Source organism: Gadus chalcogrammus, chromosome 7, assembly GCF_026213295.1.
Source record: "Gadus chalcogrammus isolate NIFS_2021 chromosome 7, NIFS_Gcha_1.0, whole genome shotgun sequence".
Lineage (NCBI taxonomy): Eukaryota > Metazoa > Chordata > Actinopteri > Gadiformes > Gadidae > Gadus > Gadus chalcogrammus.
The window spans coordinates 16,128,204-16,155,703 of NC_079418.1; the positions used below are offsets into that span (position 1 = coordinate 16,128,204).

At 48.7% G+C, this 27,500-nt stretch overlaps 3 protein-coding genes across 3 annotated transcripts in view; all 3 read right to left on the reverse strand.

Annotated features, from left to right (window-relative positions):
• The window catches only part of LOC130386696 (max-binding protein MNT-like), an 8,869-nt gene extending 164 nt beyond the window's left edge, over positions 1-8,705 (reverse strand). The window contains exons 1-6 of the mRNA XM_056595711.1: positions 8,334-8,705; positions 6,131-6,725; positions 5,297-5,338; positions 4,952-5,063; positions 1,459-1,651; positions 1-842 (exon numbers count right to left, since the gene is read on the reverse strand). The exon at positions 1-842 is cut by the window's left edge and continues 164 nt beyond it. Coding sequence (XP_056451686.1) covers positions 205-842; positions 1,459-1,651; positions 4,952-5,063; positions 5,297-5,338; positions 6,131-6,725; positions 8,334-8,403 — 1,650 coding nt within the window. The 5' untranslated portion in view covers positions 8,404-8,705 and the 3' untranslated portion in view covers positions 1-204. The remainder of the gene's footprint in view (positions 843-1,458; positions 1,652-4,951; positions 5,064-5,296; positions 5,339-6,130; positions 6,726-8,333) is intronic.
• Positions 8,706-10,716: 2,011 nt separating this feature from the next.
• LOC130385749 (lissencephaly-1 homolog B) lies at positions 10,717-24,686 on the reverse strand. Its single transcript, XM_056594425.1, has 11 exons — positions 24,443-24,686; positions 18,602-18,821; positions 16,784-16,868; positions 16,623-16,697; positions 16,136-16,342; positions 14,588-14,756; positions 14,137-14,239; positions 13,739-13,967; positions 12,779-12,880; positions 12,270-12,426; positions 10,717-12,118 (listed from the first exon to the last, which is right to left on the reverse strand). Exons 2-11 carry the CDS (start codon positions 18,631-18,633, stop codon positions 12,045-12,047), a joined length of 1,233 nt encoding a protein of 410 aa, XP_056450400.1. The 5' UTR covers positions 18,634-18,821; positions 24,443-24,686; the 3' UTR covers positions 10,717-12,044.
• Positions 24,687-25,311: 625 nt separating this feature from the next.
• Positions 25,312-27,500, reverse strand: part of LOC130385908 (clustered mitochondria protein homolog) — a 13,737-nt gene continuing 11,548 nt past the window's right edge. The window contains exons 24-28 of the mRNA XM_056594678.1: positions 26,797-26,918; positions 26,523-26,616; positions 26,302-26,436; positions 26,057-26,130; positions 25,312-25,856 (exon numbers count right to left, since the gene is read on the reverse strand). Coding sequence (XP_056450653.1) covers positions 25,781-25,856; positions 26,057-26,130; positions 26,302-26,436; positions 26,523-26,616; positions 26,797-26,918 — 501 coding nt within the window. The 3' untranslated portion in view covers positions 25,312-25,780. The remainder of the gene's footprint in view (positions 25,857-26,056; positions 26,131-26,301; positions 26,437-26,522; positions 26,617-26,796; positions 26,919-27,500) is intronic.

A 27,500-nucleotide genomic window follows, 5' to 3' on the forward strand; every position in this document is an offset into this window, starting at 1 on the left:
GTGCTTCTGGTTGTGAGGGAAGGAGGAGACCACGAGAGAAGGCGTCTCCGTCGCCCAGGGTCAAAAACACCGCCTGCGGACGTCTTCAGGTCCTTCCACAGAACCCTGGCCAAATGTGTTCCTCCAGTCCCATGTCTGACGTGTTCTGCTACTTAGAGGTCCACCGTCAGACCAGGGCCTAGCCCCCCGCGGCCCCGCGGGCCCTCAAGTGAGTTTGACCAGCGTGACGGGGTTGAGCAGGGCGGTCTGGCCCCCCAGCTGTGGGTGGGGGGCCAGCACGGCGGTCTGGCCCCCGTTCACGTGCAGGCCGTTGGGCGTGGCGTGGGGGTGGTGGTGGTGGGTGAAGGTGTGCGTGATGTGCTGGGACACCGTCAGGGCCTGGGGGTAGAGCGCGGGGCCCAGGTGCGTCACCGTGACGCGCTGCGCCGCCGCCGCCGCCGCCAACGCCGCCGGCTGGGGCACGGCGGGGGCCGGGCCGGGCGAGGGGGCGATGGGGGTCAGGTGTTTGTGGTGGACGGCCTGGATGACGGACGGGTGGGAGACGGCGGCGTGGGCGATGACCGACGGCTGGGCCTGCGCGGCCGAGGGCTGCGGGGGGGGGTGGGGCGCGATGGCCTGGGGGGCGGGCGCTATGGCCTGAGGGGGCGGGGCCTGGGACTGCACGGGGACTCCTCCCATTGGGGGCGTGGTCAGCACTCCGGAGAGAGGGAGGGGTGCGGGCTGGAGTGTGAGAAGGGCGTGGGCCTGTACGATGGGTGGGGGGGCTATGGGGGGGGGCTCGCTGGGCAGGGGTGCAGGCATGTCCTCGTCCTCAAAGTCCTGGTCCAAGTCCTCTTCTCCTTCTGGGGAGAGAAAGACCCGGTCATTACATCACACCAGCTTACTGTCATATCATGGTGCGGTGTCGTCTATGGCTTTCATGATTTACTTTTGTCGGCCATCTTGCCGGGACTTCCTTTCAAACGAGACGTCTTGTCTAAATGAGACTTCGTATGATCAAATGGAAGACGAAGACAAATGTGGTCAAAATTTGTCATCAAAACCATCGTTCAACCACAGCTGGTTAGCTGCACAGGAAGACATCCCCCTAAACAACAGTCCTCCTATACAGAGCCAGTTCTACAATATGTATTATACACGTTAAACAGCACGTTCCCCTCGCTACAGCCGACCGATGGGTAGGACATGTCTTACAAATGACTCCCATCATCGCTCTGAACTCATCCGACCTAGCCCTGGTCCGAGTCCTCACAGAGAGGGAGGTGAGGCAGGGTGAGGTGAGGTCCTCCCCCCCCCTCCTACCTGAGGGGGGGGGGGAGGTTCTACCTGGGGGGGGGGGGGGGGTCCTACCTGAGGAGTTCCTACCTGAGGGGGGAGAGGTCCTACCTGAGGGGGGGGACCTAACTGAGGGGGGAGTCCAACCTGAGGGGGGGGGGGGGGGGGGGGGGGGGGTCCTACCTGATGCGGTGGAGGTGGACACCTGGTCGTCCTCGGGCTGGACCGTCTGCCTCAGGACCCGCTCCATCTCCGTGGCGTCCATGGATGGGCCGAGCTCCTTCTTCAGCTGGGCCAGCCGCTGCTGCGAGGCCATCTTCTCCCGGGTCAGCCGCTCCACCTCGTGCTCGTACTCCTTGTCCTTGCGCTTCAGCGTCTGCAGAGCGGGGGGGGGGGGTGGGGAGACGTCCAGCATGACCCAAAGTACCGGAGGATTCAAAGGGCTTCCAGGTATTCCAGTCTCTTCTGTTCCCTCACTTATACAGATATGGTGGATCTAACGTGAATTAAGTAAAGGTCATCATTAGAGCGGGGGTCGGCAGTCTGGAGAACTTTGAAGGAGCTTTTAAAAAGGATCCAACTAACTAAATCCCACCCCTCCCTTCTGGTTTCCCTTTGAGCCACTCCCCCAGGACAGGAGACTAGCTCCTGACTGAGTGTTTGTGGAGGAGTGTGTGTGCAGGAGTGTATGCAGAAATGTGCGTGCACACGGTTGTTTTCTAAGAACACATTTTTTATAGCTGTGAGCTATGCCGGAGTGGACAAAATGCTCCCGTTGAGCGGATCTTTTACATAATAAACAATACCACACACGCACACAGGCACACACAAACACACACACACACACACACGATAGCGATCAACTGAGCTATAATCTAGCATATAAGCAATCGCTCCATTAATTAGTTATTCAGTGTTTCATGTATTTATGCTTATTATTATTTTTCTATTGACCAAACGTATGACTATCTTGTGTTTTTGTGGCTCGGCATCAGCAGCAACACTTGCCTCAACTACGAGCGTGCAGGCAAAAAGCACAGCTCCTTTAAATGGAAAAGCTAAATCGCAAGAGCGATACGAGTGGTCAATATTTTGGACAGCGCTGCGTTTTGAGCTAGTCTGCGACTTTGCATCTTTTACAGCCTTTGGTGTGAACGCACAGGAAGAGCTCAGAGTGGGAGGAGCTATGTGACTGTCCTTTGTCTCAACCAATCGGCGTCATGCAACACACTCTGTCAGGGCCGAGTGCGGACAGAGCTCTGTTTCTAGAGGCCAGGAGGAACAGGATGAGAGTCACCCAGGAAAGAGAGAGGGGGCAAGAGGACCCATGTCCCCAGTCTGGGAGAGTCATGCGACAAATCACAACATTATACACAAGTATCGGCTGACTCTGTGACCTAGTGAAGCCTGGTTCAACTGACCCCTCAGTGACCTCAGTGACCTAGTGAAGGCCGGTTCATCTGACCCCTCAGTGACCTTGTGGAGCCTGGTTCATCTGACCCCTCAGTGACCTTGTGGAGCCTGGTTCATCTGACCCCTCAAAGACCACGTCTCTGCGGCAGCACCACATCAGCTGCCTAAGGTTTCCATGGCGACCAGGTTCCCGAGGATTTGGACGTGATTGGTGGCAGATTATAAGGGGAATTTAAGGGGCAATCTAATTGGCAAGGAGCTCCCCCCCTCCCAACACACACACACACACACACACACACACACACACACACACACACACACACACACACACACACACACACACACACACACACACACACACACACACACACACACACACACACACACACACACACACACTCCAGTAAACACAAGGGGGACCGGTGTGATGCAGTGCACGCCTGTTGCTATGGTTACCGGAGTTCTCGGGGGGGGAGCAGGCGGGGGGAGTGATAGAGGACCAGAACGAAGCAGGTGGGAGTAGAGGAGCAGAGAGGCAGCCCGACGCGAGAGCGCTATCCGTACGATCGACCTGCTGTGGACCATGAAGCGGTGTCAGACGGGGGTCCTGTGTCTCTCTCTCCCCCCCCCCCCCCCCCCCCTGCTGCTGCCAGGGGATGACATCACCAGACTCACTCTAGCCATGTGCCTCCGCTACCATTGGAGAGACGCACTGGGGAGGGGAGGGGGGAGGGGGGAGAGCACAGGACCAGATCACAAGGGAAGAATCTGTCGCTGGGGAATCATTTCTATTTATCCTCCTCATGCCTGCTCATCATTTTGTCTTGTCGGGGAGGAAAGAAGGATTTAAATCAACTTTTATTTAGTATTCATTGAGAAATACTTCAAACAAAGAGGCCTAACAGAGCCTAGTGGAATGTGACGTGTAGGTGGGTGTTAACACGGGTACCTCCTGTAACCTGACGGTATAACCACTGATTAAACCCGACAGGTTTAGGGAGGACACACATGTTGTGGTATCGATGGCGGGCTGGATGGGCTCTGTTGGGGCTAACTGCAGGTGGAGAAAGCCTGCAGCACCGACCGATCATGTTTTTTCTTTTGCTCCAAAGCCTCATTCTCTCCACAGAAAGCGGATGAATGAACTCATATACGTCCGGTATCAGAAGCCTTGAGCAGCCCAGCCTCACACACAAACCCCCCCCCCCATGTGCTGTTTCCTCATGAGTCAGCAACTCACTACTTTTCACATGACATAACTACAGACTACATGTCTGCCTGAGCGCAGTAATGACCGTTTTAGTTTGCCCCTTACCGGCTACAAAACCGAAGAAACAAAAGGATGAATCAGACACTACACTATGAATCAGAGCCCTCAGGTGCTGTTCGCCTCCACCCAGGTGCTGAGCTCTACTCTGGATATGTGTTACGGTTCTTGAACATCTCGCTTCTCAGGACTGTCTGTCTCCAAACCAACAACCAAGTACACTAATCGGCACGGCATCCTCGTGAGCAACGCTAGTTGAAGGTTTCAAGGCAAACATGTGTGGCCTATTTCTGAAAATAACAAGAGATATCTCCACAACTGTAAGGGCTACAATTTGTCATTTGGTACCAAACTAAAGATAACATAAGAGATATGTGTGCAAGTGAAATAATCAATGTGGATACTACTTGGTTAGAGTGAATACAGATAGAACACAGCAGAGGTGGAAGATTTATTTTCTTCTGGAATAAATGTCATGATTTAGAGTGAATACCATCTAGTCATTATCAGTTGGTAGCAAAGATAGAGGTCTTAGTAGAAGTAGGTTTGGGAAAAATCTCAAAATAAAAACATAAATCAAATGCAAACCAATGCAAAAATGACAATATAAACGTAATGAGACACAAGCGGGTGGATTGCTTGGAAACCTATTGTACGATTTTGAAATTTGACCCCTGTATTGAAAGTATGGGAAGTCCAACAATAACACCATACGGCCTATAGATGGCGACGAAAGGACACGTGATCTGATTGAAGGCATAGTTATGAAATTCATAACTCTTGTTGTTGCATGTTTCTTATTTTGTTTGGGGTTGGAACTGTCTGTCGGTAAGCTTACGAGGCTTATGATAGACTAAAAGTTGAGAATCTAATCTTTCTAGTGAGGTGCCACACGACTACTTTCCCATGAGTTGAAATGCCTTACGACGTCTTTGTACCTGGGAGGGAGGGGCTCGGCTGGTGCCGGGGTACTTGGGGATGAAGAGGTGGGCGTACCTGGATGTAGCGCAGCGCACCACGGAGGACGCTCAGGTTGGAGGTCTTCTTCTCGTCCACGTTCGGAACGTTCTTCTTCAGCGTCTCAAAGCACTCCTTCAGGTGAGCACGTCTGGTGGGGGGGGGGGGGTGACATGGGCACACAGGTGACTGGCTGGACACCTCCATCACGCACCCAGGAATAAGTAGGTTAGGGCTCTTTATGACTTCATCTGACCAGCACATGTTAGCACATCTGCAAAGGATCACGTTCCAAATGGATTAAATCATCCTTTCCTCCCCCCCCCCCACCACCACCACCATTCTAACAACACTTGTACCCCCCCCCCCCAGGGGGACACCAACCTGTTCTTCTCCAACTTGTTGTGCACCTCGCGTGTTCCCGCCCTGGAACACGAACAGGACGTTATCATCACAACATGTTCACAACACACACACACACACACACACACACACACACACACACACACACACACACACACACACACACACACACACACACTCGACCAAATCAAAAAAAGATTACAAAAATATTGTAATCTCAAAAAAAAGAAAATTGAGCCATTTTGCCGTAATTTACCGATACACATATAAAACATATATATTACGGTCATATTTAATTTGGCAAAGTTTTTAACCCTAACCCTACAGCGATGTGACACGGGGAACCAAAGACTGGAGTCCTGTGTGTGTAGCGGTGTAGACCTTCCCAGGAGCCAGGCAGCCCTCCCCTCTATAGCCATCGTTTGGTCAACACTTCTACACAAGACGGGATCACTGAGTACCCCGAGCAACAGTCTAACTCAAACACAATCCAACTGGATACCTCCCCTTGAGAGTGGACTTAACATGACATTATCAGGGGACAAGTGTATCCTGCTAGCACCCCCACAGACACATGCTGTGGTCAGCGGCTAACGCACAACTCGACAAACAAACACACATAGAAAAATAGCAATTCACTCAACTTTTGCGCACAATTGGCTGGTCAAAAAAATATGTATCAACATAAGTACTTGATTTGGACCGTGTATTATCATGGCGCACACACACACACACACACACACACACACACACACACACACACACACACACACACACACACACACACACACACACACACACACACACACACACACACACACACACACACACACACAGACAGACAGACAGACTCACCCCCCCGGCCGTCGCTTCCCGTCGGCCCCCCGCATGTCGTCCAGCAGGCCGTTGGTCCTGGACTCAGGCGAGTGGGGGGGCATCAGGGGGGACGCCGCCCCGCTGGGGGGGCTGAAGGCCGCCTGGTAGGGCAACTGGAGCTGGGGCAGCTGGGGCGGGACAGCGCCGTTCTGCTGGAAGGCGGGCTCCAACTTTATAGTTGGAGAGGAGAGCAGGGGGTGGGGGCTAGCGCTGGCGAGCGGCAGAGGAAGCGGAAGCTGCTGCAGCTGGAGGTGATGAGAGGGGGAGGAGCCGTTGAGCATGGGTGTCGCCACGGCGATGGAGGCGGCCGCAGCGACGGCGGGACGCAGCGGCGAGGGGGCGGGTGTGAGGACGGGGACCAGGACAGGGGAGACGAGGGGGGCCCGGAGGGAGGGGGGAGGAGGAGGGGGGGCCACCACGGGGACATGGTACGTCTGCAGGTGCAGGGGCTCGTTGCCCCAGGCGACCGGGTGGGGGTGGACTCCGCCTGTCTTGGCCGACACGGTCACGACCTCCGAGCGCCGTAGCTCCGCCTCCCGGGCAAAGAGCTCCCTCTGCTCGAGCTGGTCCTCCTCTGGGGGGAGGAGGGAATGGATTATAGAGAGATATATATATATATATATATATGCATGCATGCATGCATGCATACATGCATGCATACATACATACATACATACATACATACATGCATACATACATACATACATACATACATACATACATACATACAGATCCCCATAGCTACGCTTCTTAAGCTGAATAACATAGACTACTCTTGCGAGGTGTTTAGTCATGCTCACGTGCAAGTGGTCCCTCCCCCCACCCCCACACACAACGCTATTAACCAACAATTGCATGTTGTTATGCATTAAAGGATCTCAGTTGCCATGAACTCCAGCGACAGCCATATTAGAACCCCATAGTATTATTCCATATAAAGCGCTATAACGTGCACGTAACTCTGAGCGGGGAGTGGATATTATGGCAATTTATTTGTATTTGTCCAATGCTCCATCATGTCAGTGGGGTTTACGTCCTATTACGTGAGCTTTTAAAGACGCATTATCCATGACAATGCAAGTCTAGTCGATGGCTTGCACGCTGAAAATGCACACAAAACTAAATTACATCACTTCTGCATTAATGGAGGAAAAGAAGCGGATAAAATATAATTTTTTTGGGGGGGGGGGTGCCCTACTTTCTTCATTCCAAATGACCCTGTGACTCCCTCCGCGAGCCGAATAGGGAGAGCAGTAGAGTGCACGTGGTAGTCGGGGGCGGGTCTTCAGTGGGGGGGGGGGATCTGACACGTCACCCAAAGGGCGAGACCGAAAGCCCCGCTCCAGACGGTCCAAGCCGACAGCGATCTTCACCGTTGTCTACCACGACGGGTCGGAGGTCGCACGGTCCCGTCTGGACTTCATGGTTTTATATGAACCGATAGACGGACGGAACGACAGGTTGTCCCCCACACTGATCTCGCTCGCCGCGGCCCCGCCCCGCGCGTCATCATGTCACGCTACGTAAAGAGCGCGACGCCGCCGCCCCATAACCTCATACCAGGGAACATCCCTGGTTTCCCCTTTCCAATATAAGACGCCGCCGCCCCAACGCCTAATACCAGGGAACAACCCCTGGTTCCCCCTCTCTCCGACATAAGACGCAGCGAACTTTTTACGGCTCATCCATTCCGATCCAACATATTAGCCTACTTGTTGGGTCTGTGCGTCGGCGCGTCAGATCTCCACCTGAGCAAGAAAGTAGCCACGGTGGATGCTCAGCTACTTTGTATCGATCCCACATTCCAGGGTCGCCTGTCACTCATTCACGTGATGGTTCCTTACACCCACACACACACACACACACACACACACACTCAGTAGGACCTTTAGACCACGTCCAGCAGGTCAGCCCCACCACTCAGTCGGTAGGACATTCAGACCACGTCCTGCTGGTCGGACTCACAACTGTGACTCCCTAATCTCAATTTTACAGCATAGGATGGGGAGCGCATGGATTCCGTTCTCATCTCGCGGGTAATTTAATAACTGAGCTGCATTAGTCCGGACTATTGGGGTCTCTGAAGTGGTCCGCTCTGCAAGCGACATGTGTTAACAGGCAGCCTGGTCATGGTTCCACTAAATGCTCTGGTTGTTCGTTCGAGCTGCTAATCCCAACTCACCGGGTGCAGCGTGTTGCTGGGCTTCCCAATCCAGGTACCAGGCTGCTTCCAGGAGGATGTCGATGCTCATCGCGCGCGCCCCTCGGTCGGTAACCCGGTTCCCGGGACCGCGGAACAACGACGAGCAGCGCGCCCCAGGAGGGCCTTGTGCACGGCTTGCCCACGCGCGTAAAACAATCCCCCCCTTTCCGTTAAAAAACGGCAAAGTTTCAAAACGTATAAACCGAAGGCGAATCCTTGCATACGTAAAAGATGATCGCAACAAGATGGCGATGCGAGCACGGGAATACACACAACAAGGCGCCTCGTACCGAGTGTAGGACACGCCCTCCCGTTTCCAGACCGCCTCGTTACTACAGCCGCTATCAAATCCCGGACCAAATCCCCCGCCGTGGATCGGACGAGGAGATCAACATCGTTCCCTTCATCTGAAAACCCAACATACCAATGTGTTGTAAACGTTGACTACTTTATGGGCAAGCTATATTAATTTCTCAATGCGATAGATTACTTTCTTGCATCAACTTTCATTTGAACGGGCAGTCAGATTTGTTTATGGGTCAGAAGGGAAATCCCGTCCGTGTAATCCACCAACCGTACTATCCTGCACTCCATTGGCCCGCAGCGCATTAAAACCTATCAGTGCCAGTGGGCCAATGAGCGCTCAGAACAACAAGGCATGGTGCTTGTCCACATGGGCACCCGCCCGTCCGGAGCTCGGTTCATTTGCATGGCGAGAGCGTGACTAGCCACCCTGCTGTCTCGGGACCATACCCGTCAGTCAAACTAAAGGGCGTGGTGTCACAAACGGCAAAGCGTGCGTGACTTCGTACACAGGTTGCAATACAGTGCATTCATCTGAAAGCAACGTATAATGTGTTTTTTTATTCTCTACAGACCTAAATCGTCCAGTGTTAAGGGTGTTGGTGTCGTTCTTTATTGCATGTTATCGTATTTCAGAAGACCTATCAAGTTTATATTCAAAGTGACGTAAGTATCGAAACTATAAGGGCGCGACGAGTTGCACGTGGACATCAGACAAACAGTCTCACACACACACGCACACACACACAAACATACGCATAAACAAACACACACACACACACACACACACACACACACACACACACACACACACACACACACACACACACACACACACACACACACACACACACACACACACACACACACACACAAACATACGCATAAACAAACACACACACACACACACACACACACTTCTTTATTTACATATACTGTAAATATGTAATTTACCCGGACACATTACCAATTAGTTTGTATGATGTTCCCACAATGCTGGCACAGGATAGTATTTTTAACATAACATATTATCTATTCTCGTTTAACATAATAATATTCCTTCAAGTCAAGGAACAAAACATCTTTAAACGATTGAGTTATCGTGTGTGTATGTGTTCATTAAACATGAAGTCCAAAATTGATCTAGTGCTCCCTGTGGACATATATCCAAATTACACGGAATACGGAACGTGTGTCCTGCTACTGTCGGCCTGTAGATGGAAACATTTCTACATAAACATTGAGCTCACAAGGGCCTATTATTGGATCTGCGTTTAGCCAGTGACACTGACACAAACCTACATTGGCACGTTCCTGTACTATAAGTATTCAGGTAGCTGTTTATTTTACACTTAAATGATACGAGTTTCACACACATAATTCCTCTCAGAGGAATGGCCAGAGACATGACGGCTGAGACATGACCTTGGACCGTTCCCCCCATCCCCCATGTGAGACTTCTCTTGGCTGTCGACTTGAAATGAGGAAGGTGCTTTTAACCTACAAGCATTTCCAAAGAGATCGTCATTCAAGCTCAAGCTGACAGACCGATAGTTACAAACCAACACGAAAGGCAGGGCTTGATGACCGACCCGTGTTTAGTTGAGTCTGAGATGTCGTGGTCGCCTTTCTCCAGCTAGCAGCCAAGCTGGAGACCCGGCTTCCTTCCCCAGCATCTGGGCGGGTTGACGTGGGGGCAGTCAGTGCCGTGGTAACTGCCGCCCTGGCGACCGTTGCCGGGATACAGAGGGGGACATTAAGAGACTAAAAGCCTCGGGGCTGGTCAACAGGTGTGTGTGTGGGGCCTACATAATTGATAAGGTAGCCTCACTCTCCATCTGCCTCTTGATCTCTCGCCTTACTTCCCCGCTGCTCCAGACAGCCAGAGCTAGCGTTGCTGCCAGCCACCAGACGCTGCAGGTGGATGAGGGGTGGCAGGTCAGCCGCAGTCTTCAGACGTGCTAAGAAACACACTTCAGTTTCACCTTCCCCCAACAACGGTCTGTGTGCAGAGTGCCTCCATGCTAACAAACAGGTGTAGTATCATGCTACTAAAGTTTCCCCGAGTACCTACAGCATATCGCTTTTAAAAGAGACGCCAGAACCACGAAACGTTACATTTACAGATTTTTTATTTCATTATGTTGCAAACAATGACATCCAGATATATTGATACACAAAATGTATTGTGAGTGTATGTGCATTTCTGAGTGTATGCGTGTGTGTAAAGAGCAGTGGGACCACAGAAAGCAGAACGTCCTCCCCGTGAGGGAGTGTGACGGGCGTACAAGGCAGAAAGAGAGCGAGCAACAGGACGGGGGGGGGGGGGGGTTGGGTGGGGGGCAAACACTCACACATCGACAGCTCATAAAAAGGTGAGCAGACCTCTGTGAAACACACCTGTGTCTACTCAGCAGCATAGGGATATTTAAGGTCCGTGAGTGTCTACTACACACGCTCTCACTATAGAGGAACCAACAGAGCCAGAAGCTCTCCTTTCTCCCCCTCCTCTGTGCCACGTCCTGTCCAATCAGAGAAGAGCTGGCGGAAACCGTTTGCCCTGTCATTATATACACACAGACGAATACACACGCGCACACACACACACACACACACGCAGTCATACACACGCTTTTGGAAAGAAACGCATGTGTTCTACGGGGATGGGGGCTAAAGCATGATCCATTTTCCACCTCCAGGTGGTGTACTCCAGACCAGGCGGTGTACTACAGACCAGGCAGTGTACTACAGACCAGGCAGTGTACTACAGACCAGGCAGTGTACTACAGACCAGGCAGTGTACTACAGACCAGGCAGTGTACTACAGACCAGGCGGTGTACTACAGACCAGGACCGAAACCTCTCTGTGGTCTCCGTCTCCAGCCCCCCCGCTGCGACGACAGACCCCACAGTGGAGGTTGGGATGTATAAAAAAAAAAAAAAAAACTGCAACCTAAACTCTTCAGCCACGGCGGGTCAAGATTGTATTTTTTTTCGTGCTCAACTTGTCAGTTACCCGGACACAGATACATTTAACCCTGGACCCCTCTGGAGTCATGACGACGGTATGCAAATTAGGCAAATTCAACAGTATACAATTCTTTTTTTTCTTCTCCATTTGATTCACCATGCAAGGAATACTTCTGTTGCTGTGTGTGTGTTCTTGTGTCAAGAGGTTGCGTGACATTTATTAAGCGTACCCTACATCCAGAATAATTTACATAAAAGGACAATAGTCATGTTGATAGAGCTGGAATAGTAGAGGGAGGGGGAAGGTTAACTATGGTTGGGAGTGCAGGAGGCTGGACGGGGGCGGGGTTGGAGGGGGTTACGCTGGAAAGCGGGCGGGGTTTGGGCGGAGTAGGGCGGGGTTTATCGACATCGGCCTCAGCGACACTCCCAGACTTTGACTGTCTGGTCGACGCTGCCCGTCACCACATAGGGGGCGCTCTTGTGGAAATCTGCAGGAGAGAGAGACGTTTAGTGGACACGATCACAAACAACATCTCTACATGCTACAAAAGGCACAGTCCTCTGGACCACAGGCAGTGCCTGGATGCAGGAGACGCGTGAGGCAGGCGGTGTGAGCCTTGTCGTCCGTGCGGTTCTCACCCAGAGAGGTAACAAAGTGTTCATGGGCACACAGGGTCTTCATACAGCGCTTGTTCTTGTAGTCCCAGATTCGCAGGGTTTTGTCATCAGCGCAGCTCACAATGAACCTGCCGCCGGGATGCACCACGACTCCCCGCACCCAGTTGTCATGGCCGACCTAGGACAGAGAGAGGAACAGTGTCCTGTGTGTTACAGAGCTCTATCCAGAGGAACAGTGTCCTGTGTGTTACAGAGCTCTATCCAGAGGAACAGTGTCCTGTGTGTTAAAGAGCTCTATCCAGAGGAACAGTGTCCTGTGTGTTACAGAGCTCTATCCAGAGGAACAGTGTCCTGTGTGTTACAGAGCTCTATCCAGAGGAACAGTGTCCTGTGTGTTACAGAGCTCTATCCAGAGGAACAGTGTCCTGTGTGTTACAGAGCTCTATCCAGAGGAACAGTGTCCTGTGTGTTACAGAGCTCTATCCAGAGGAACAGTGTCCTGTGTCTAGGGTGCAGATCAGAGGTCTTACCAGCGTCATGAGACACATGCCGGTGCTGACGTCCCACATCTTGATGGTCTTGTCTCTGGAGCCCGAGAGCAGGAACGGCCCAGGCTTGCCACTCTTCTTATTCTGGGAAGGTAGAGGTGCATTAGATGTAGGGGTGGGTATTGCCAAAGAAGTCACGATTCGATTCGTATCACGATTCACATGCCACGATGCGATTCTATCACGATGCATCGCGATACTTGAATTATTGCGATGCATTGCGATGCATTGCGAATTTTCACTGAACACTGTTAAAAAAAAATTAAGCCATTACCAGTGGCTGACTGGCTGTGTATGATCTGGATAGTGTGTTCAATTGATAACTCAAAGCAACTCAATTCATACATAGCTGTATTTATTGAAACGACTATTACTGGATACACTGACAAGAAGTGCTAAGGATCTATAAAACTTAAAATAACAAAATAAGGATAATCAGTGCCGTTTACATGGCCTCAGTGGTCCTTTAAACCAATGAAATGAAAACATTCAAACATTTCCCCTTTTGGAAGTAGCTGCCATTATAACAACAATATCATTTCATAAACATAAGAGGACAAACTGATGCCACAAAAAGTGAATAGGCTTTATAAAACTATCTAAAAAAAAAATAATAATTTTTTTTTTTTTTTTTTTATTCATTTTTTTAAATTAATAATCGATTCTTGGCGTCAACAATCGATGCAGTAGATCGTGAAAATTAGAATCGCGATGCATCGTCATGACGATTATTTGGCACACCCCTAATTAGATGATGCATTTGGTGGGTTGGCTGCATGTGTTCAAGACACAGAACCAGGGGGCAACAGACTTTGAATAAATAAAACGGTCCTATCAAGGTCAGATGCCTTCTGTATGGAAACACTCCATCAGGTTGAATCGTGGTGTCTACAAAAAGCCTTTTGGCTCCTAACTGCGTGCGGCGCGAGAGAGGGGGCCCACCTCGGAGCCGGTGGCCTCCAGGATGGTGGGGTGGGCGCTGTCCGGGGCCCAGGCGATGCACTCCACCACGTGCTCGTGCTCCCGGAGCTCCGCCTTGCACTCCTTGGAGGAGGCCACCCACACGCGCACCGTCTGGTCGTTGGAGCAGCTAGCCAGTAGGGAGCCGTCCTGGTTGGGGCGCACCATGCGCACCCACTCCCGGTGGCCCGTGAATGTCTTCACGCAGTAGCTGGAGGGAGGGGGGGGGGGGGGAGACGCGCTGCTCATCAGTCCGACTTTAATGCACCTTTATTAAATACATAAAAGCTGATGAAGGAAGTCACAGGATTTGTCCGTTCCAGTGGTTCAAACGGTGTGACTGCCGTCTGGCCTGTCTGCGGCGCTTCAGCCTGACTCACCCAGTGGCCACCTCCCACATCTTGATGGTCTTGTCTCTGGAGGCGGACACGATGTGGTCTCCGTTGGGCATGATGGCTACAGAAGACACATTGTGGTCGTGGCCTAGGAAAAAAAGCAAACGGGGCGGTCACTCTTCTGCGTGTTCACCATAGGGACAGATCAGCCTTCTCCCCAACCAGGACTCAGACGAGGGAGGATTCAGCCCTGAGCTTCAGTCTGAACAGTTAACTAATTTCTTATCTGCAACTTAATAACAATCCTACAAGTTGAAATGTGTATTTTGTAATTGGTTTCAGATGGGCCAGCAGTTGATTGCATAGCAGAGCGTGTTTTTCACCCTACCTGGTCAGGGGAACTGAATGTGTAATCCCACACTGAATTACCCCAAACAGCTAGCCATTAAAACCAAGATGGCTGCCATGTGGCTACGGGCGTGCGGGCGTGTCTCACCATGCATGGTCCGGATGCACTCGAAGCCCTGGAAGTCCCACAGCTTGATGCTCATGTCTGCTGAGCAGGAGGCCAGCAGCTTGCCCGTCTGGTCGAAGGAGATGTCTTGCACAGAGTCTGTGTGGCCCTTCAGGGTCCGCTCAAAGTCCCCCGCCTCATAGTCCCACACCTGGTGAAAGCAGACCATGAGTCAGAGCCCGCTTCTGGATCAATACAAAAGCAACCAGAACCGCAGAAAGAGCAACAACAGCAGCCCACTCCATTGCTCATCAACTCCTCCATTGAAGGATTTGCTGCGGTAGAAGTGAAAGGGAAGGCCTTCGGGACACAAACAATGGCTCTGGAAATAAACCACTCGCCTGATCTGGGTAAGTCAGGCAATCGCCGATTTACAGATTTCTCCAACCAGGATCCTAACCCTATCCCTTTAAAATGACTGACTAGATCCTCTACTTCAGGAAAACGTTCCTTTTCTACATGGTAATGGCTCATACCAGGAACATTTAGTTGATCTATTTTCAGCACACCTGAAGGCACAATATGACATCAATAAGTTTTGACATGGTCCAGAATAAACGAATGATTAGCGTCCAGGTAGAGGGACACAAAAGTTAAGAGCATTCAAACAAGTAGCCTGCGAAGCTCTCCTGGCTGAAGGTTGATGATGCTGCTGCTTGGTCATACATCCGGCAGCAGAACCTTTAACAACAACCAGAAACACCTTATCAAATAATGTCAGGATATGCCCAACCAGCCGCCTGGGTGGGTTAATAAAGACCCCTGCCCGGAGGTGCTCCCTGGGGCTAAACTAGGCTGTGTTCAGAGGTGCCAAATGGGAGAGGAATCTAAAGACACAGGGATGAACCATTTGAAAGAGCAGGCGTCACCGAGGGCAGTTCCAGACTCACATTATGCAAATGTTGCCTTAGGTAAATGTGACATCATCCGGTTAAAGTTGGACTAGTGGAAACATACACCCGTCTTCTAGATTAAATAAATGGTGTTGATTTAGCAATGCATGCATGCCCCTCTCTGACAATAACACGGTCTGTAGCTGTGAAATAAATCAAGACCTTTCCCATGGTGCATTACTCAAGGGTTGCTTCCGACAACAGCCGCAGCACTACTTCCTGAAATGAGCAGTGACAATGCAGAAAGATCAGGAAACAAGGAGGGGGGGGGGACGGACGGACGAGAGAGAGGACGAGGGGGCAAGATCCACAGAGAACAGAGAGCAACGTGCTGCAGTGCTCTTGTTCTGCTTGGTAGTGCCTCCCTCAGGCGTACTGACAGGAGAAGCACCCTGTTCAAAGAGGGCCTTTCAGGGGATATGCACGCTACAATATGAAAGGAAACCCAACTCTGCAATTGGTTTCAAGTTAGAATAACCGTGTCCTATTACCCAATGCAACAACATCCTGAGGCTGATGTTCTGCTTTGAGTGCCATCCAATAACTTCACTGTAACAGTGTTTAAATGATGGGAGAGAACTTTCAATCATCAACTTTCAATCATCAAAGTTGAATGTAAGCCAGTTCCCGGTCGTACCTTAATGGTGGCGTCCTCGGAGGCCGTGACCATGACGGAGAACACAGGGTGGAAGATGACGCGCGTCACCGGTGCGCGGTGCCCGCTCAGGGCGTATCTCTCGGGCGGGCGGGGTATCCACTCCTTGGGGTCCCTCTTCTGGCCCACGGGGCCCCCATGGGTCATCTCCTCCTTGGCCTCGTTCAGCTTGGACTCCAGCTCCATCACCTGTTCGACACCAGGGGTCAAACATCACTGGTCTACTCAGCCTTCAGTACACAGGGGTCAAACATCACTGGTCTACTCAGCCTTCAGTACACAGGGGTCAAACATCACTGGTCCACTCAGTCATGCTCATAAATACACGACTTGTACGGAGAAAGACTGGCCCCAAGAAACGGTTCTCTTGTCAAGAAATGTCCGGCAACGCTGTGGCAAGGTAGCGCAGTACGGATGGATTGAGCGATGCAGGTGGACAACAGCAGCAAACAGTAAACACAGTGCTCACCTTCTTCTGTAATCTGATGACTGAGGTCCATTTCTTCTCCAGAAGGCCGGCGTACTTCTTATCTACCTCTTCATTCTGCAGGCAGAGACAGAAAGAAGAGCTTGTGGTCAGCGGGCAGCGGTCCTCGCTCCTGACCTCCTAACCATGAGGGCTCCACCTACCATGTCTATCTCCGCCTCCTTCTTGAAGGTGGAGTAGGCCTCCTCGTAGCCATTGGACCGGAGATAGTCTGCTATCGCTCGGTTTCTGGGGAAAATTAGTGAAAAGGGGGATCACTTAAAAATATAAATCTAACTGCTGAATATTGTTCATCGGATTATGTGAACAAAAACAGTGAAATACATACGTCATTGACTGGGGGATTTTGAGGGGGGTATGAGTGTGTTTTCTTAATTTAGTAGTTCCACCTTAAGCAAGTTGACCAGTCTGCCTTAAGAGAAAGAGCCACACCCTTTCTGAGCGATGGGAGAGCTGGTTATCCAGCTCCACCTTAATTCTCCGCACCAGCACCAGAGAAATGCTGCACCTTCAGGGGGAAGGAAATCGACTTCTTCAAATCTCAGAGTCCGTTTTTGTAGTCAAGGGAACAGTAAAACATCACCAAAAAATGCCTTGTTCTTAAAATGTCTGGGATTAACCTCTGCACTGAAAAGGGCCACTGTGAAAATATTCACACACACACATAATGACATAAGTCCAGTCGCTTGACCCATGATGATGAGTGAATATTTTATGAGCGCCAAGTGCTATATTTAGCCTGTGTTTTATGGCTGCCTCACAGGCTGATATCGAATCCATGTGCAGTGTGATAACTTTCAATTGAGTCCAATTCTGGCAGGAGTTGCCACCACCAGAGGACAGCAGTAAACATGTACACATGTGCTTCTCACCCCACAGCCCATTGCAGTGGGAACAGGAAGAGGCCCTTGAGAAGCAACACTTCATCCAGGGATGGCTAGGGGGACAATAAGTGGCCATTGGGCAGAAGCAATAACGCTAACCAGGAGTAATTGGGTTTCAAACCAAAATGCCTAGCATAGAATGAAGGATTTTATGCAAAAGAAGCAACGATTCCCCCTATCAAGAGGCCTGCCAAAGGCGTACCCCAATACCCTTCCCTACGCCCATGTTCACCATGCCGTACATGAGAGCCTGCCACCTTACTGGTAAATGTTTAATACTGGTAAATGTTTAATATCTGGACCTCAGACTGCCTGTAGTTTGATGAGCACGGTGGCAATCCACCCTTGTTGTACTTGAAGAAACGGCTCAACCACCACATTGGCCCCCTGATTATATTTCAACCACATCTAATTAACTAAACAGTCTGTTGATTGTTGATTGATTGTCTTTTTTTTTGCCAGTAATTCATTGAATCGACAAAGAACAAGAGACAGCTGACCAACAGAACAGGTCAACATATCATCCATTGAGGCATACAATGAATAGCTCAGTGTTCCCGTCTATGGGAACTACCAGAGGCGGCCCAGGAAATGTACACTTTGATTTTCTGGGTTGCCCCCATCCCCCGCTCTCCTCCTCCTGTCATGTGGCCTATGAAATATTCACACTGACTCGCCGCCCGTCCACGCATCCTCAGAAGGCAGGTCACTCGGCCCACAGGCTCTAGGGTTACACAGCGGCAGCAGAGCCCGATCACAACGCAGATAACACAGGGACTAAACGCTGTGATATTGAACTGCCGCTTTTAGGATGGGGCTAGCATAGATGGATGATTGACAGCAAGGCTGCCGTAATCTTGACAATGGTACGTCTAGGCTAGTCTCGACTTGTGTGCGTCTAGTGTGTTTGTGTCTGTTGCCCACGAGTGAGGACACCACTCACACTGACTGAACACTGCTTCTGTCCGGCCACGCTTCTGCTTGTTTGTGTTCAGGCCTGTACAGAGACTTCTGCACGTCTGTATGCAGTGTAATGTGTGCAGTGGCACGTGTGCAACGGGGTGAGTGGGCGCTTACAGTTCGTCTCGCTGCCTCTGTGACAGCACCATGGTGGCAGGCCCGCGGCTCTCCCCTGGGAGGGAGGACGAGGTGGAAGGTGGCGCTTGTGTCTAGGACGTGTGCAGGTCTGGAGTCCGCCCGAAGGAACTGGAAGGCTGGACAGACTGGGCTCTGCGGAGCTGGGGCAGACCGTCAGCGATGGTCCACGGAGACAAGTCACCAGTCAATGGCCCAACATCTGATTCAGAAACAGATCAACCAGGAGAAACTATTACAACTATTGTTTTGTCAGGGGGTAGGCAGATGGATTCATACAATTGTTTTTGCATTCTGAAAACTGGTTATTTAATTAATTGGTAGATAGGGTAGCGGTATTGTGTTGTTCATGAGTAGGTAAGCACTTGTTGTATTGAATCCTAACCTGCCTATATTCTGATATAAAGTGTTGCACTATCCTTGCTTAGCGTATGACCAACAGATATTCAAGAAAACGCAAATAAATCAATCCAAGAGGGAGATCAGTCAAATGCCAGGCCAAGATTAGATAGTATTCTCAATTCACATATCTGATACCTGAAGACTTGTTGACAGCAGATGTCTTCATTTTACTACTCGTGATAAACGCAAGACTCTGATAAAAGGTCATTTGGACGTTCATTATTCTCAGCATCAGCAGATAGTGAGTTGCTAGTCCGGGCCTCGCCCTGTGTCCCCGCTTCAGAACAGCAGGATCAGAAAGCTAACCAGCATGAATGGACAAAGTCTGATGCAGCCCTCGGTTTGGTGATCTACAGAAAGGCAGCAGTAAAAATGAAAATGCTCAAAAATCCCATCACTATGTTGCCATAGGGATCAAGAGTTTAAGCTAAAGCAATTGTCAGCTTAATTCATTGGTTACCGAGTTCTGGGCTCCAGGATGGTGCCATATTAACAGACCCCTGGTGTGCATGTTCAAATTACCACTCACTAACTGCGTTTCACAAGGGTCAGATGATGGATGAGGGGGATAGGGACAGATGGGTGCGTTCTTCAATACAGCCATGTTCTGAGACCATCGTATTTGAGGTGGCCTTCATGTTCGATGACTAGGCTATAGAGAGTGGTTTCCAAAACCAAACTATTGAGATAAAACTTCAAACTTTCATGCTATCAAAAGCAACCATAAACGTACCGCAGTGCAAGTTAATATTGGCTTGTAGCACCAACTGCTATTGGGATGAATGATCAATTCAACAGATAGTGATAATCATAGGTCTATTATGGTAGTTTAACACTATGGATGATCAAAACATAACGGATAACTATAGGTATATGAATGTAGTTTACCACTATGGATCCTACAACATGAATAACCATGGTGACTAAGACGAAGATACCGAACTGTGATGGTTACACCCATCCACAGGCTAGAGCAATTAAGATCCACCTTGGTGCCATTCAAATCCGTTTATGACTTTTTCTCTAAATGGAAAAGCATTGTATGTGTGACCTACAGTTTCCTTTAGCTCCATGACAAACAGCAACAAACAAATGCATTCAATGTAAAGGACCTCTACTTGTAAGCTATGACCTATAGCTTTACATTTACAGACTGAACACAATTCATGAATATATCAAGGAACCTCCTCGCCTGACTCTTGGCTACTCTTTAGGAACTGCAGCTTACACCACACAGGCCACGTGGTCATCTGAAGGAACGGGTTGGGGCGGGACATTTACAATGGCCACGATATGGTCAGAACTGACAACGGTGTACATTTTTTAGACCTCATCAAAATATGTGAATACATTTCAGTGTTTCCCATACATAGACCAATGTGTGGCGCAGCGCCACAGAATCAACACCGAGCGCCACAAATTGATTCTGCTTTTCTTTCTTTTAAGCGATTTTTCAATAATAAAATAATAATAAATATCGTTCCGCTCCCCATTAGGACTCCACGTCCACTCCTAACCCCCCCCCACCACACATTGCTACCTGGTCTGGGGGAAACACTGCATTTATTGTTGATTTCACACTAGAATAGTATGAAAAAATAAAAACAATAAATCTGTGTCTATAGTTTTATCCCATATCTTTCAAACCGCTACCTCCGTCTTCCAATATTCAGTTTCTCATCCCAATATTGATAGCTACATTTGCCCAGCTACATTTGGTAGGATGACAGTATCGACAACGCAGCTGGATAAAAGCGTCGGCCTTCAGGTCATCCAGAAGCCACCGACGGCAGCCCAGAGCGCCCTCAGCACCTGGCGCGGCGCTAACAGTAAGCAGCTTAGCCACCGGCTACCAGAACAGGCGCGTCTGAGCGACAGGGCCCAGCCTGCTGAGCAGGGCTGGAAGAGACCAAAAGCTAAGGAGATTAACTCCCCAGTCCCCCCACACAGAAGACCTCAACCACAACAAGCTGCCAACAAGAGGGTGGTAGAGGGTCTTTCTGTGCACGCACACCCTACTATGGGTTGAATCCAGCTCATTCAATTAAAAGAGGCATCAGAGAGCCAAAAGAAGACAGCCATGATGGATGACGGCAACAGCCCAGGGATCATTCTGCTCTTACCATTATTATTGGATAATGTTTTTCTAGTTCTCGGCCATATTTACCCCTATTATGTGCATGAAATGCAAACCATAGCCCTAATTAGCCATCCGGACTACAGGAGTCGAGTTGGTCTATGCATTGCCTTTTTTTCGAGGGCTCCCCGCTATGAAAAGATGACATAATAGGCTAATTTGAATGTTGGCCCTGGAAGCATGCAGCTGACAAAGGGCTATGAAAACAATCGCGAGCTGACAGGTCGAGCCCGCCACTTGGGCGCTGAGACACGCAGCTGACCAGAGCTGAGCATGTCACTGCCTGCCAGCTAATCAGTGTTTGGAGTGAGCCAGCCGACAAAAAGCTAAAATGGAATAATTACATTACTTACATTAGATAAGATTAACAATTCAAAGTCAAATTTTCAATAATGCATCCTCATTTTATCTAGCCGGAATTTGTGCTAAAACCATCTGAACATACATAGCATATAGCATGAGTTTGTTCAATTTCAATGAATGACATCCCATTGAATTAGTCATTAACTGAAAGGAATACCCAGGATTCAAGTCATTAGAACATAACTGCACAACAGTAATTTAATTGTGCTATATCAAAAAGTTCAGACTTTAAATTAATTTAAATTCAGAAAATTGTTTAAGCAGCACCCAGCGAGAACAGACAATACCTTTTGCCTTGTGAAAGCCTACATATCCTGAATAGCAACACAATAGGACACAATATGGATGCATGTCATAAAACAGAACATATGGATCTCTTGATTTCACTTATTAAGTCTCATCTTTCAGAAGGACTTCCTGATGGCAAAGGGCCCATGCCTCAAGGTTGCACATGGTGCAATTTCACAGCCTGAGGCAGATAGTATGTTGTTCCTTTTCAAAAACAAGAGTAAGGGGCTTGAAATTCCCCTGGCATCTTGAGTGTAATGTGTGCATGGCATGAGCCCCCCTGTGCAGTCCAACTAGGGCCACAACAAAATGAATGCGTGGAGGAACCTGCAGAAACAGCAGCTAAGCATTTCACATTTCACAAGCAGAGCACTTTGAAGATTAGAGTCTCGCCCCAGGACAACACACAGACAGACCAGGCATTGAAAAAAAAAAAAACTACCTCAATGAGGCCTCATGCAGCCCACACCTAGCATGGTCCTACCAGACTCTCGTACTTCATTTCATTTGTAAAGAGTCTGGACCTACTCAATTGACAAACGTTAACTCACTTGAAGGCGGGTGTCTGATGAAGTTTAAAACTATTGGATCTGCCCAGTGCCACTCTGGATCTACCATAACCAATCGCTAACGTTCGGCCGGGACTCACATTGCACGCAGAATGTAAACAAACCAAACACCGTGCGTGAAGATGTCCGTCAACGAGAGCTGACTTTAACGTTATTGATCTCAGCCACTCCCTCTGTTCGCTGATTGGACGCAGAAAATTTAGACAGAGAAAACCCACTAACATACCCAGACCCAGTACTGAAGGGAAATTCAAATTGAGCGGAAGTACTTAGGTGGGCGGAGCCAGGCTAGCAAACACCTATACAACCCCTGAATACAATAATAGCGGCATTACCGAGCAATCAGTAATCCAAAAGTCTGCATTTAAAAATTCAGCACGATCTATAAAGTTTGTGTGGGACCATGTCTGAGTCTTTCAGCAGAGGATCATAAGGATTGTATGGCTGATCAACCACCATTTGGATCATTCCAATAAAACTGCTTGTTTTGGCCCGTGACCCATACTAGTCTGCCTCAAAAGCTTGACATGTTTTGTAATCTCTCAGCAGGCCAAAGGAGCAGACAGGCCAAACAAAAGCAATGCAGGAATTCATTCTGCTTTGGTCTGTTAATAGCTTGAGTAGGCTAGCGTAAACAGAATATAGTTCACGTGAAGGTTTTTTGATTACTAGCCTGAGGTTATGAAGCAATTACTAGGAAACATGCCCAAAATTTTCAAATCTGAATTAACAAGCAGACTACTGATTGCAGTTGCAGAATTTCTTGACTCAAGTGCTCTTACAAGAGCCAGGAAAACACATTCAAATCTATACGACACGTGTGTTTAGTATTAGTTGGAGAGGCTAGGGGGGGATACTTTACATATATAGTCTCAGATTGCATTTCAATATTTCAAATGTTAAATACAATAGGATTGTACTGTGATCTTTGCAAGACAACGGAGACCATTGGGATGTCTGCTAGTTACTGGTCAATAACCTACTCCACCTTCCGGCCACTAGCCGGGTTAATAAATCATTACGTCCCAAAGAAAATGAACAAATAGTCGTGTTGTACCTGAATAAACTCGTCATTCTGACGTCTGGAATATGAATCATTGCATTTTTTAAATGATTAAATAAAATAACAGGCCTCAGGAAGGTCCACCACCCGATTCCCACCCTGTTGGCTAAGATAGTCGTTTTTCAAACCTTACACATTTGATGACGAAAGTTTAAAGTAAGCACAACACTCAGAAATCAAATGGATCCAGAGTGTGGCTCTCCGCTGTGCGGCGGCGTCCTGCCGTCAGACACAAGGGCACGGCTGCAGCGACGCCTCAGCAACGCCCTTCTGCTGTAGCTTAGCTTAGCATGGACACGTTCACCGGCCTGTCAGGACCTCACTCTGCCCGGGATTAGATCCACATGCACCCCTAATAAAGTGACATTTGTCGCCTTCAAGTAACAACCTAAGCATGTTAGGAATGGTCTGGTTGTCGACCAATACCCTGGAGAAACTGGAGACTGCATCACGGTTCTCTGGATATAAAGTGTTATTATTCCCGACCTTAACGATTTAGTATATTTACAAGACAACGATTGATTGATTAAACAGCTTTACCTATATTATAATATAATATGCAATATAATGTAATTTATCCTATGACGTGCATCTCAGTGAAATGTACCGGACCACAGCGACTGTCAGCGGGCTACCGCTAGCTTACTTCATGCTAGCCTGTCGCCACAACTTCCAGAAATAGACGAAGCATCAAATTTATGATCGTTAAGACAACAAGTGTCGGGCTACACGGAATGTCACTAACCCACAGTAGCAATTTGGTTCTAAGAATATATATGCACATACTGAGCAGAACAATTCTATATGATGTGATCCGGAGCTCATTAGATGCTCGTGTTATTACTACGCGGCTAGTTAGCGTAGTTAGCCTAGCGTCGGCCTCTCCGCCATTTTGAGGTCGGCGCGCAGAGCGCTACGACTGCGGGCGAAACGTCGTCAGAAATAACAACTGTCTTCAAGGAGCCCAGAAACACCAGACAGGTGAAAGACTGCATACTCACTGTCTGACAAGTAGTGCGTATCATAGTCCTCTTCGCTAGCGAAACGTACGATGGGAAACTCTGTGTTTGATCTAGAAATGAGAGTGTTCACATCCCACCCGGCTGACTGTCAGGTCCCTCCTCCTCGGTGCCGCCGCTGCGCCGCATCGCCGCATCGCTCCTCCAGCGCGGCGCGGACCGGATATGCGCGAGCTGGATGATGCGCGGTAGCGATCCACGCGCACGCTCGCGGGCTCCAATGACTCTAACTTTGTGGTAACCGATGGCGCATCTATTTAAATATAATAGCTGACAGTGAAGCCTTAACCCTGAGAAGCAATTAACTTTTAATTGTTTAGCCTCTCGTAGGTTAGGCAAATAACCACTCATTCTTTATATTTTATTTAGGCCTACCTGGAAGCAACCTCGTATTCAACCAGACCTGGCGGATAAAATGGCCTCGGGTTGTATGAGTGCAGCAGTATAGGATTTATTTTACAGGATTGGGAGGCTATTTTCAAATTGGAATAGATCATCTGACAGGCCAAATGATGTCCACAGGTGGGCTGTGGGGAAGTCAGACTACTGCACCTGACGTGATGTGGCGCTAGGCCCATCCTGCTGCATGGTTATAGCGGTGAGGCCTGTGTGTCAGTCTCTGGTAAAACACAACCCACACTCAAAATATGGGCAGTTTCCGACCTGAACTCATCTTCTATATGCCTAGAGTCAAATGGGATGTTTTTGTCAGGACCCCCCCCCCCCACACACACACACACACACACACACACACAGCAAGAAGATCACACTAATGCTACTTCAATTTATTGGAATGTGGTAGAATTCAACCCGATTAACACAGACCAGAACAATATGTAAAAGGTGCCCACAATGCCTTTAATACAGAGAATCAATGAGCTTGCGGAAATTAATAGAATTAATAAAATACATCAGATGATTTGCTGCCAGTGCATCAAACTGGATCTGTGATGCCCTTGCCGTCCCATATAAAAACACTTATATCAGGTTCAGACCATCACAGTACAGGGCGTTCATTTAAGGGCTCACACAAATCCTTGAAATATATTTGTTATCCACAGTATGCCATCATTGCTCATGTCCTTCCCCTCATCAAAGACATTCCCACCACCAAAGGGACGTAAAGTGGTCATCTCAACAACACATTTTTCAATATAAGAGCCACAAATACATTTGTTTGTTCTTGCTTTTATTAAGCAAGTTTGATCAACTGAAAGGAATAATGAGGAAAAATAGATTAGAATAAATATTATTAATTTAAAGAATTAGTATTTGGACGTGCAATGCCCACGGTTGACTAATATTTTGTATAGTCTTGTGCTATTGCCCCACTCCGTGCACATGATCTGTTTGCGCTCCTTTCAATTCAATCTTCAGATCTGCAACTTGTTTCTCACTAGAAACACAAACACAGAGAGAGATCAGCCTAAACCAATGACACATTGAAGTCAGCAAGGCAAGTGTAGAACTACTGTATGTTGTGGATCTATTTTACAATAACGTTCACCTAATCACCCATTGCATAGATATAACCATTGGTGTAAAAAACAGTATGGCACAATAGTTATAGATATAGTTAAATAATAATGATATTACCTCAGTGGTATGAACAGAATGCCACACGTTATATTGAGCTGCTGCAGGATCATGGGGAGGCTGGGTGTAGAAAACTGCAAAAAGAGAGAGAGAGAGAGAGAGAGAGAGAGAGAGAGAGAGAGAGAGAGAGAGAGAGAGAGAGAGAGAGAGAGATTAATAATATGTTATTGTTAAATGAACATGTGCGTACGTACAATATGCCCACACTTCACCCTTGCATATGTCTGAATACAGCGGTAGCCTACCTTTGGCGGGGGAGTGCAGGCGTTGGGTTTGTTGCTGTAGATGTGGTTGAGAGCTCTCTGTAGAATCACAGCCTGCCTGGTCAGAGTCTGCAGGTACTCTGAGCTCTCCTTTGTGCTGTCATGGTCCTCACCTGCCTGGTTTGGTTATCAAAGGACCGGCAAACAGTTCATGGACTGCCGAGCCGTGACAATGTCCAGGAGGACAAGGAGTCAACACATACCTGACTCCTGTAGAGAGAGTACGCCTCCTTCTCATGCTGCAGTGCCAGACGATAGTCTCCTCTGCTCTCCAGCAGCGTGGCCAGCAGGTGATGACTGGCAACAAAACAAGAACTTTGTTGTTGTTTTTGTGAAGGATTGATATTAAGTTCAGTTGGTTTCATTGTTATTTTCTGTGTCTGTAAGTTCCTTAATGATGACGGTTTTATGCAGATGAAATTCTACCGGACTGAAGTATAGGGTTGTGTTGAATGTGACTTTTGCTATGAAGCTCACCTGTGTGCACATTTGAGTGATGAGGCGCCGTTGTATTTCAGCGTCATCTTTAAGCCATTCTGCAGGAACTTCAGGGACTGGTCATAGTTCATCAGGCCATGAAGAACCAGACCTAGCATACTCTAAACACAACGACGGAACAGTTAACTTCATGTTTAGGTCATTTATCAAAAACCAGGTAAGTCTTGTGTACATGAACGAATGTAGAAAGAAGATTGCCGAATTCATTGTTAACAGAACCAAAAAATATGTATTTCACCAAAGGATTTAATTACTGAGGAGAATGCAAGCTAGTGTCAAAAGATCTGGAAAGGTTTATGTCCCTCCCCTGCAGACAAGGAAAGAGAATATTTTTCCCTTTTTGAAAATCTGCTTCTTCAGATATCACAAATGGGTGTGTCAACCTAGATGTATGACGAATAGATGAGCAACGTTTGCTGTAGTCCACTGGGTAGGCTGGTAGACTGGTCTATCTCATACTCACACCTAGTGGCATGATATGTCACCATTAAGAAACACGTCTCAATTGCCGACCCTCTCTGATGTAGTGTTTGTGTGGGACAGGCCTGGCTGGACCAGTAGGCTGTTGTTGCTGCTTTCTCTGGACATCAGGATTTGAATCCCTTGAGGGAACAGTAATTGTCAGGGTAATGCTCAGCGGTGTATCTGCTAGTATCCGAACTCTAAGCACGGGGCCTTTGAAA

Excerpts from the sequence above, each read along its gene's own strand:
- LOC130385749 (XM_056594425.1), bottom strand. The coding sequence starts at position 18,633 with ATGGTGCTGTCACAGAGGCAGCGAGACGAACT. Across the intron at positions 16,698-16,783 it reads AGGAGGCGGAGATAGACATG|AATGAAGAGGTAGATAAGAA; the intron begins GTAGGTGGAGCC and ends CTCTGCCTGCAG. Across the intron at positions 16,343-16,622 it reads TCATCAGATTACAGAAGAAG|GTGATGGAGCTGGAGTCCAA; the intron begins GTGAGCACTGTG and ends GGTGTCGAACAG.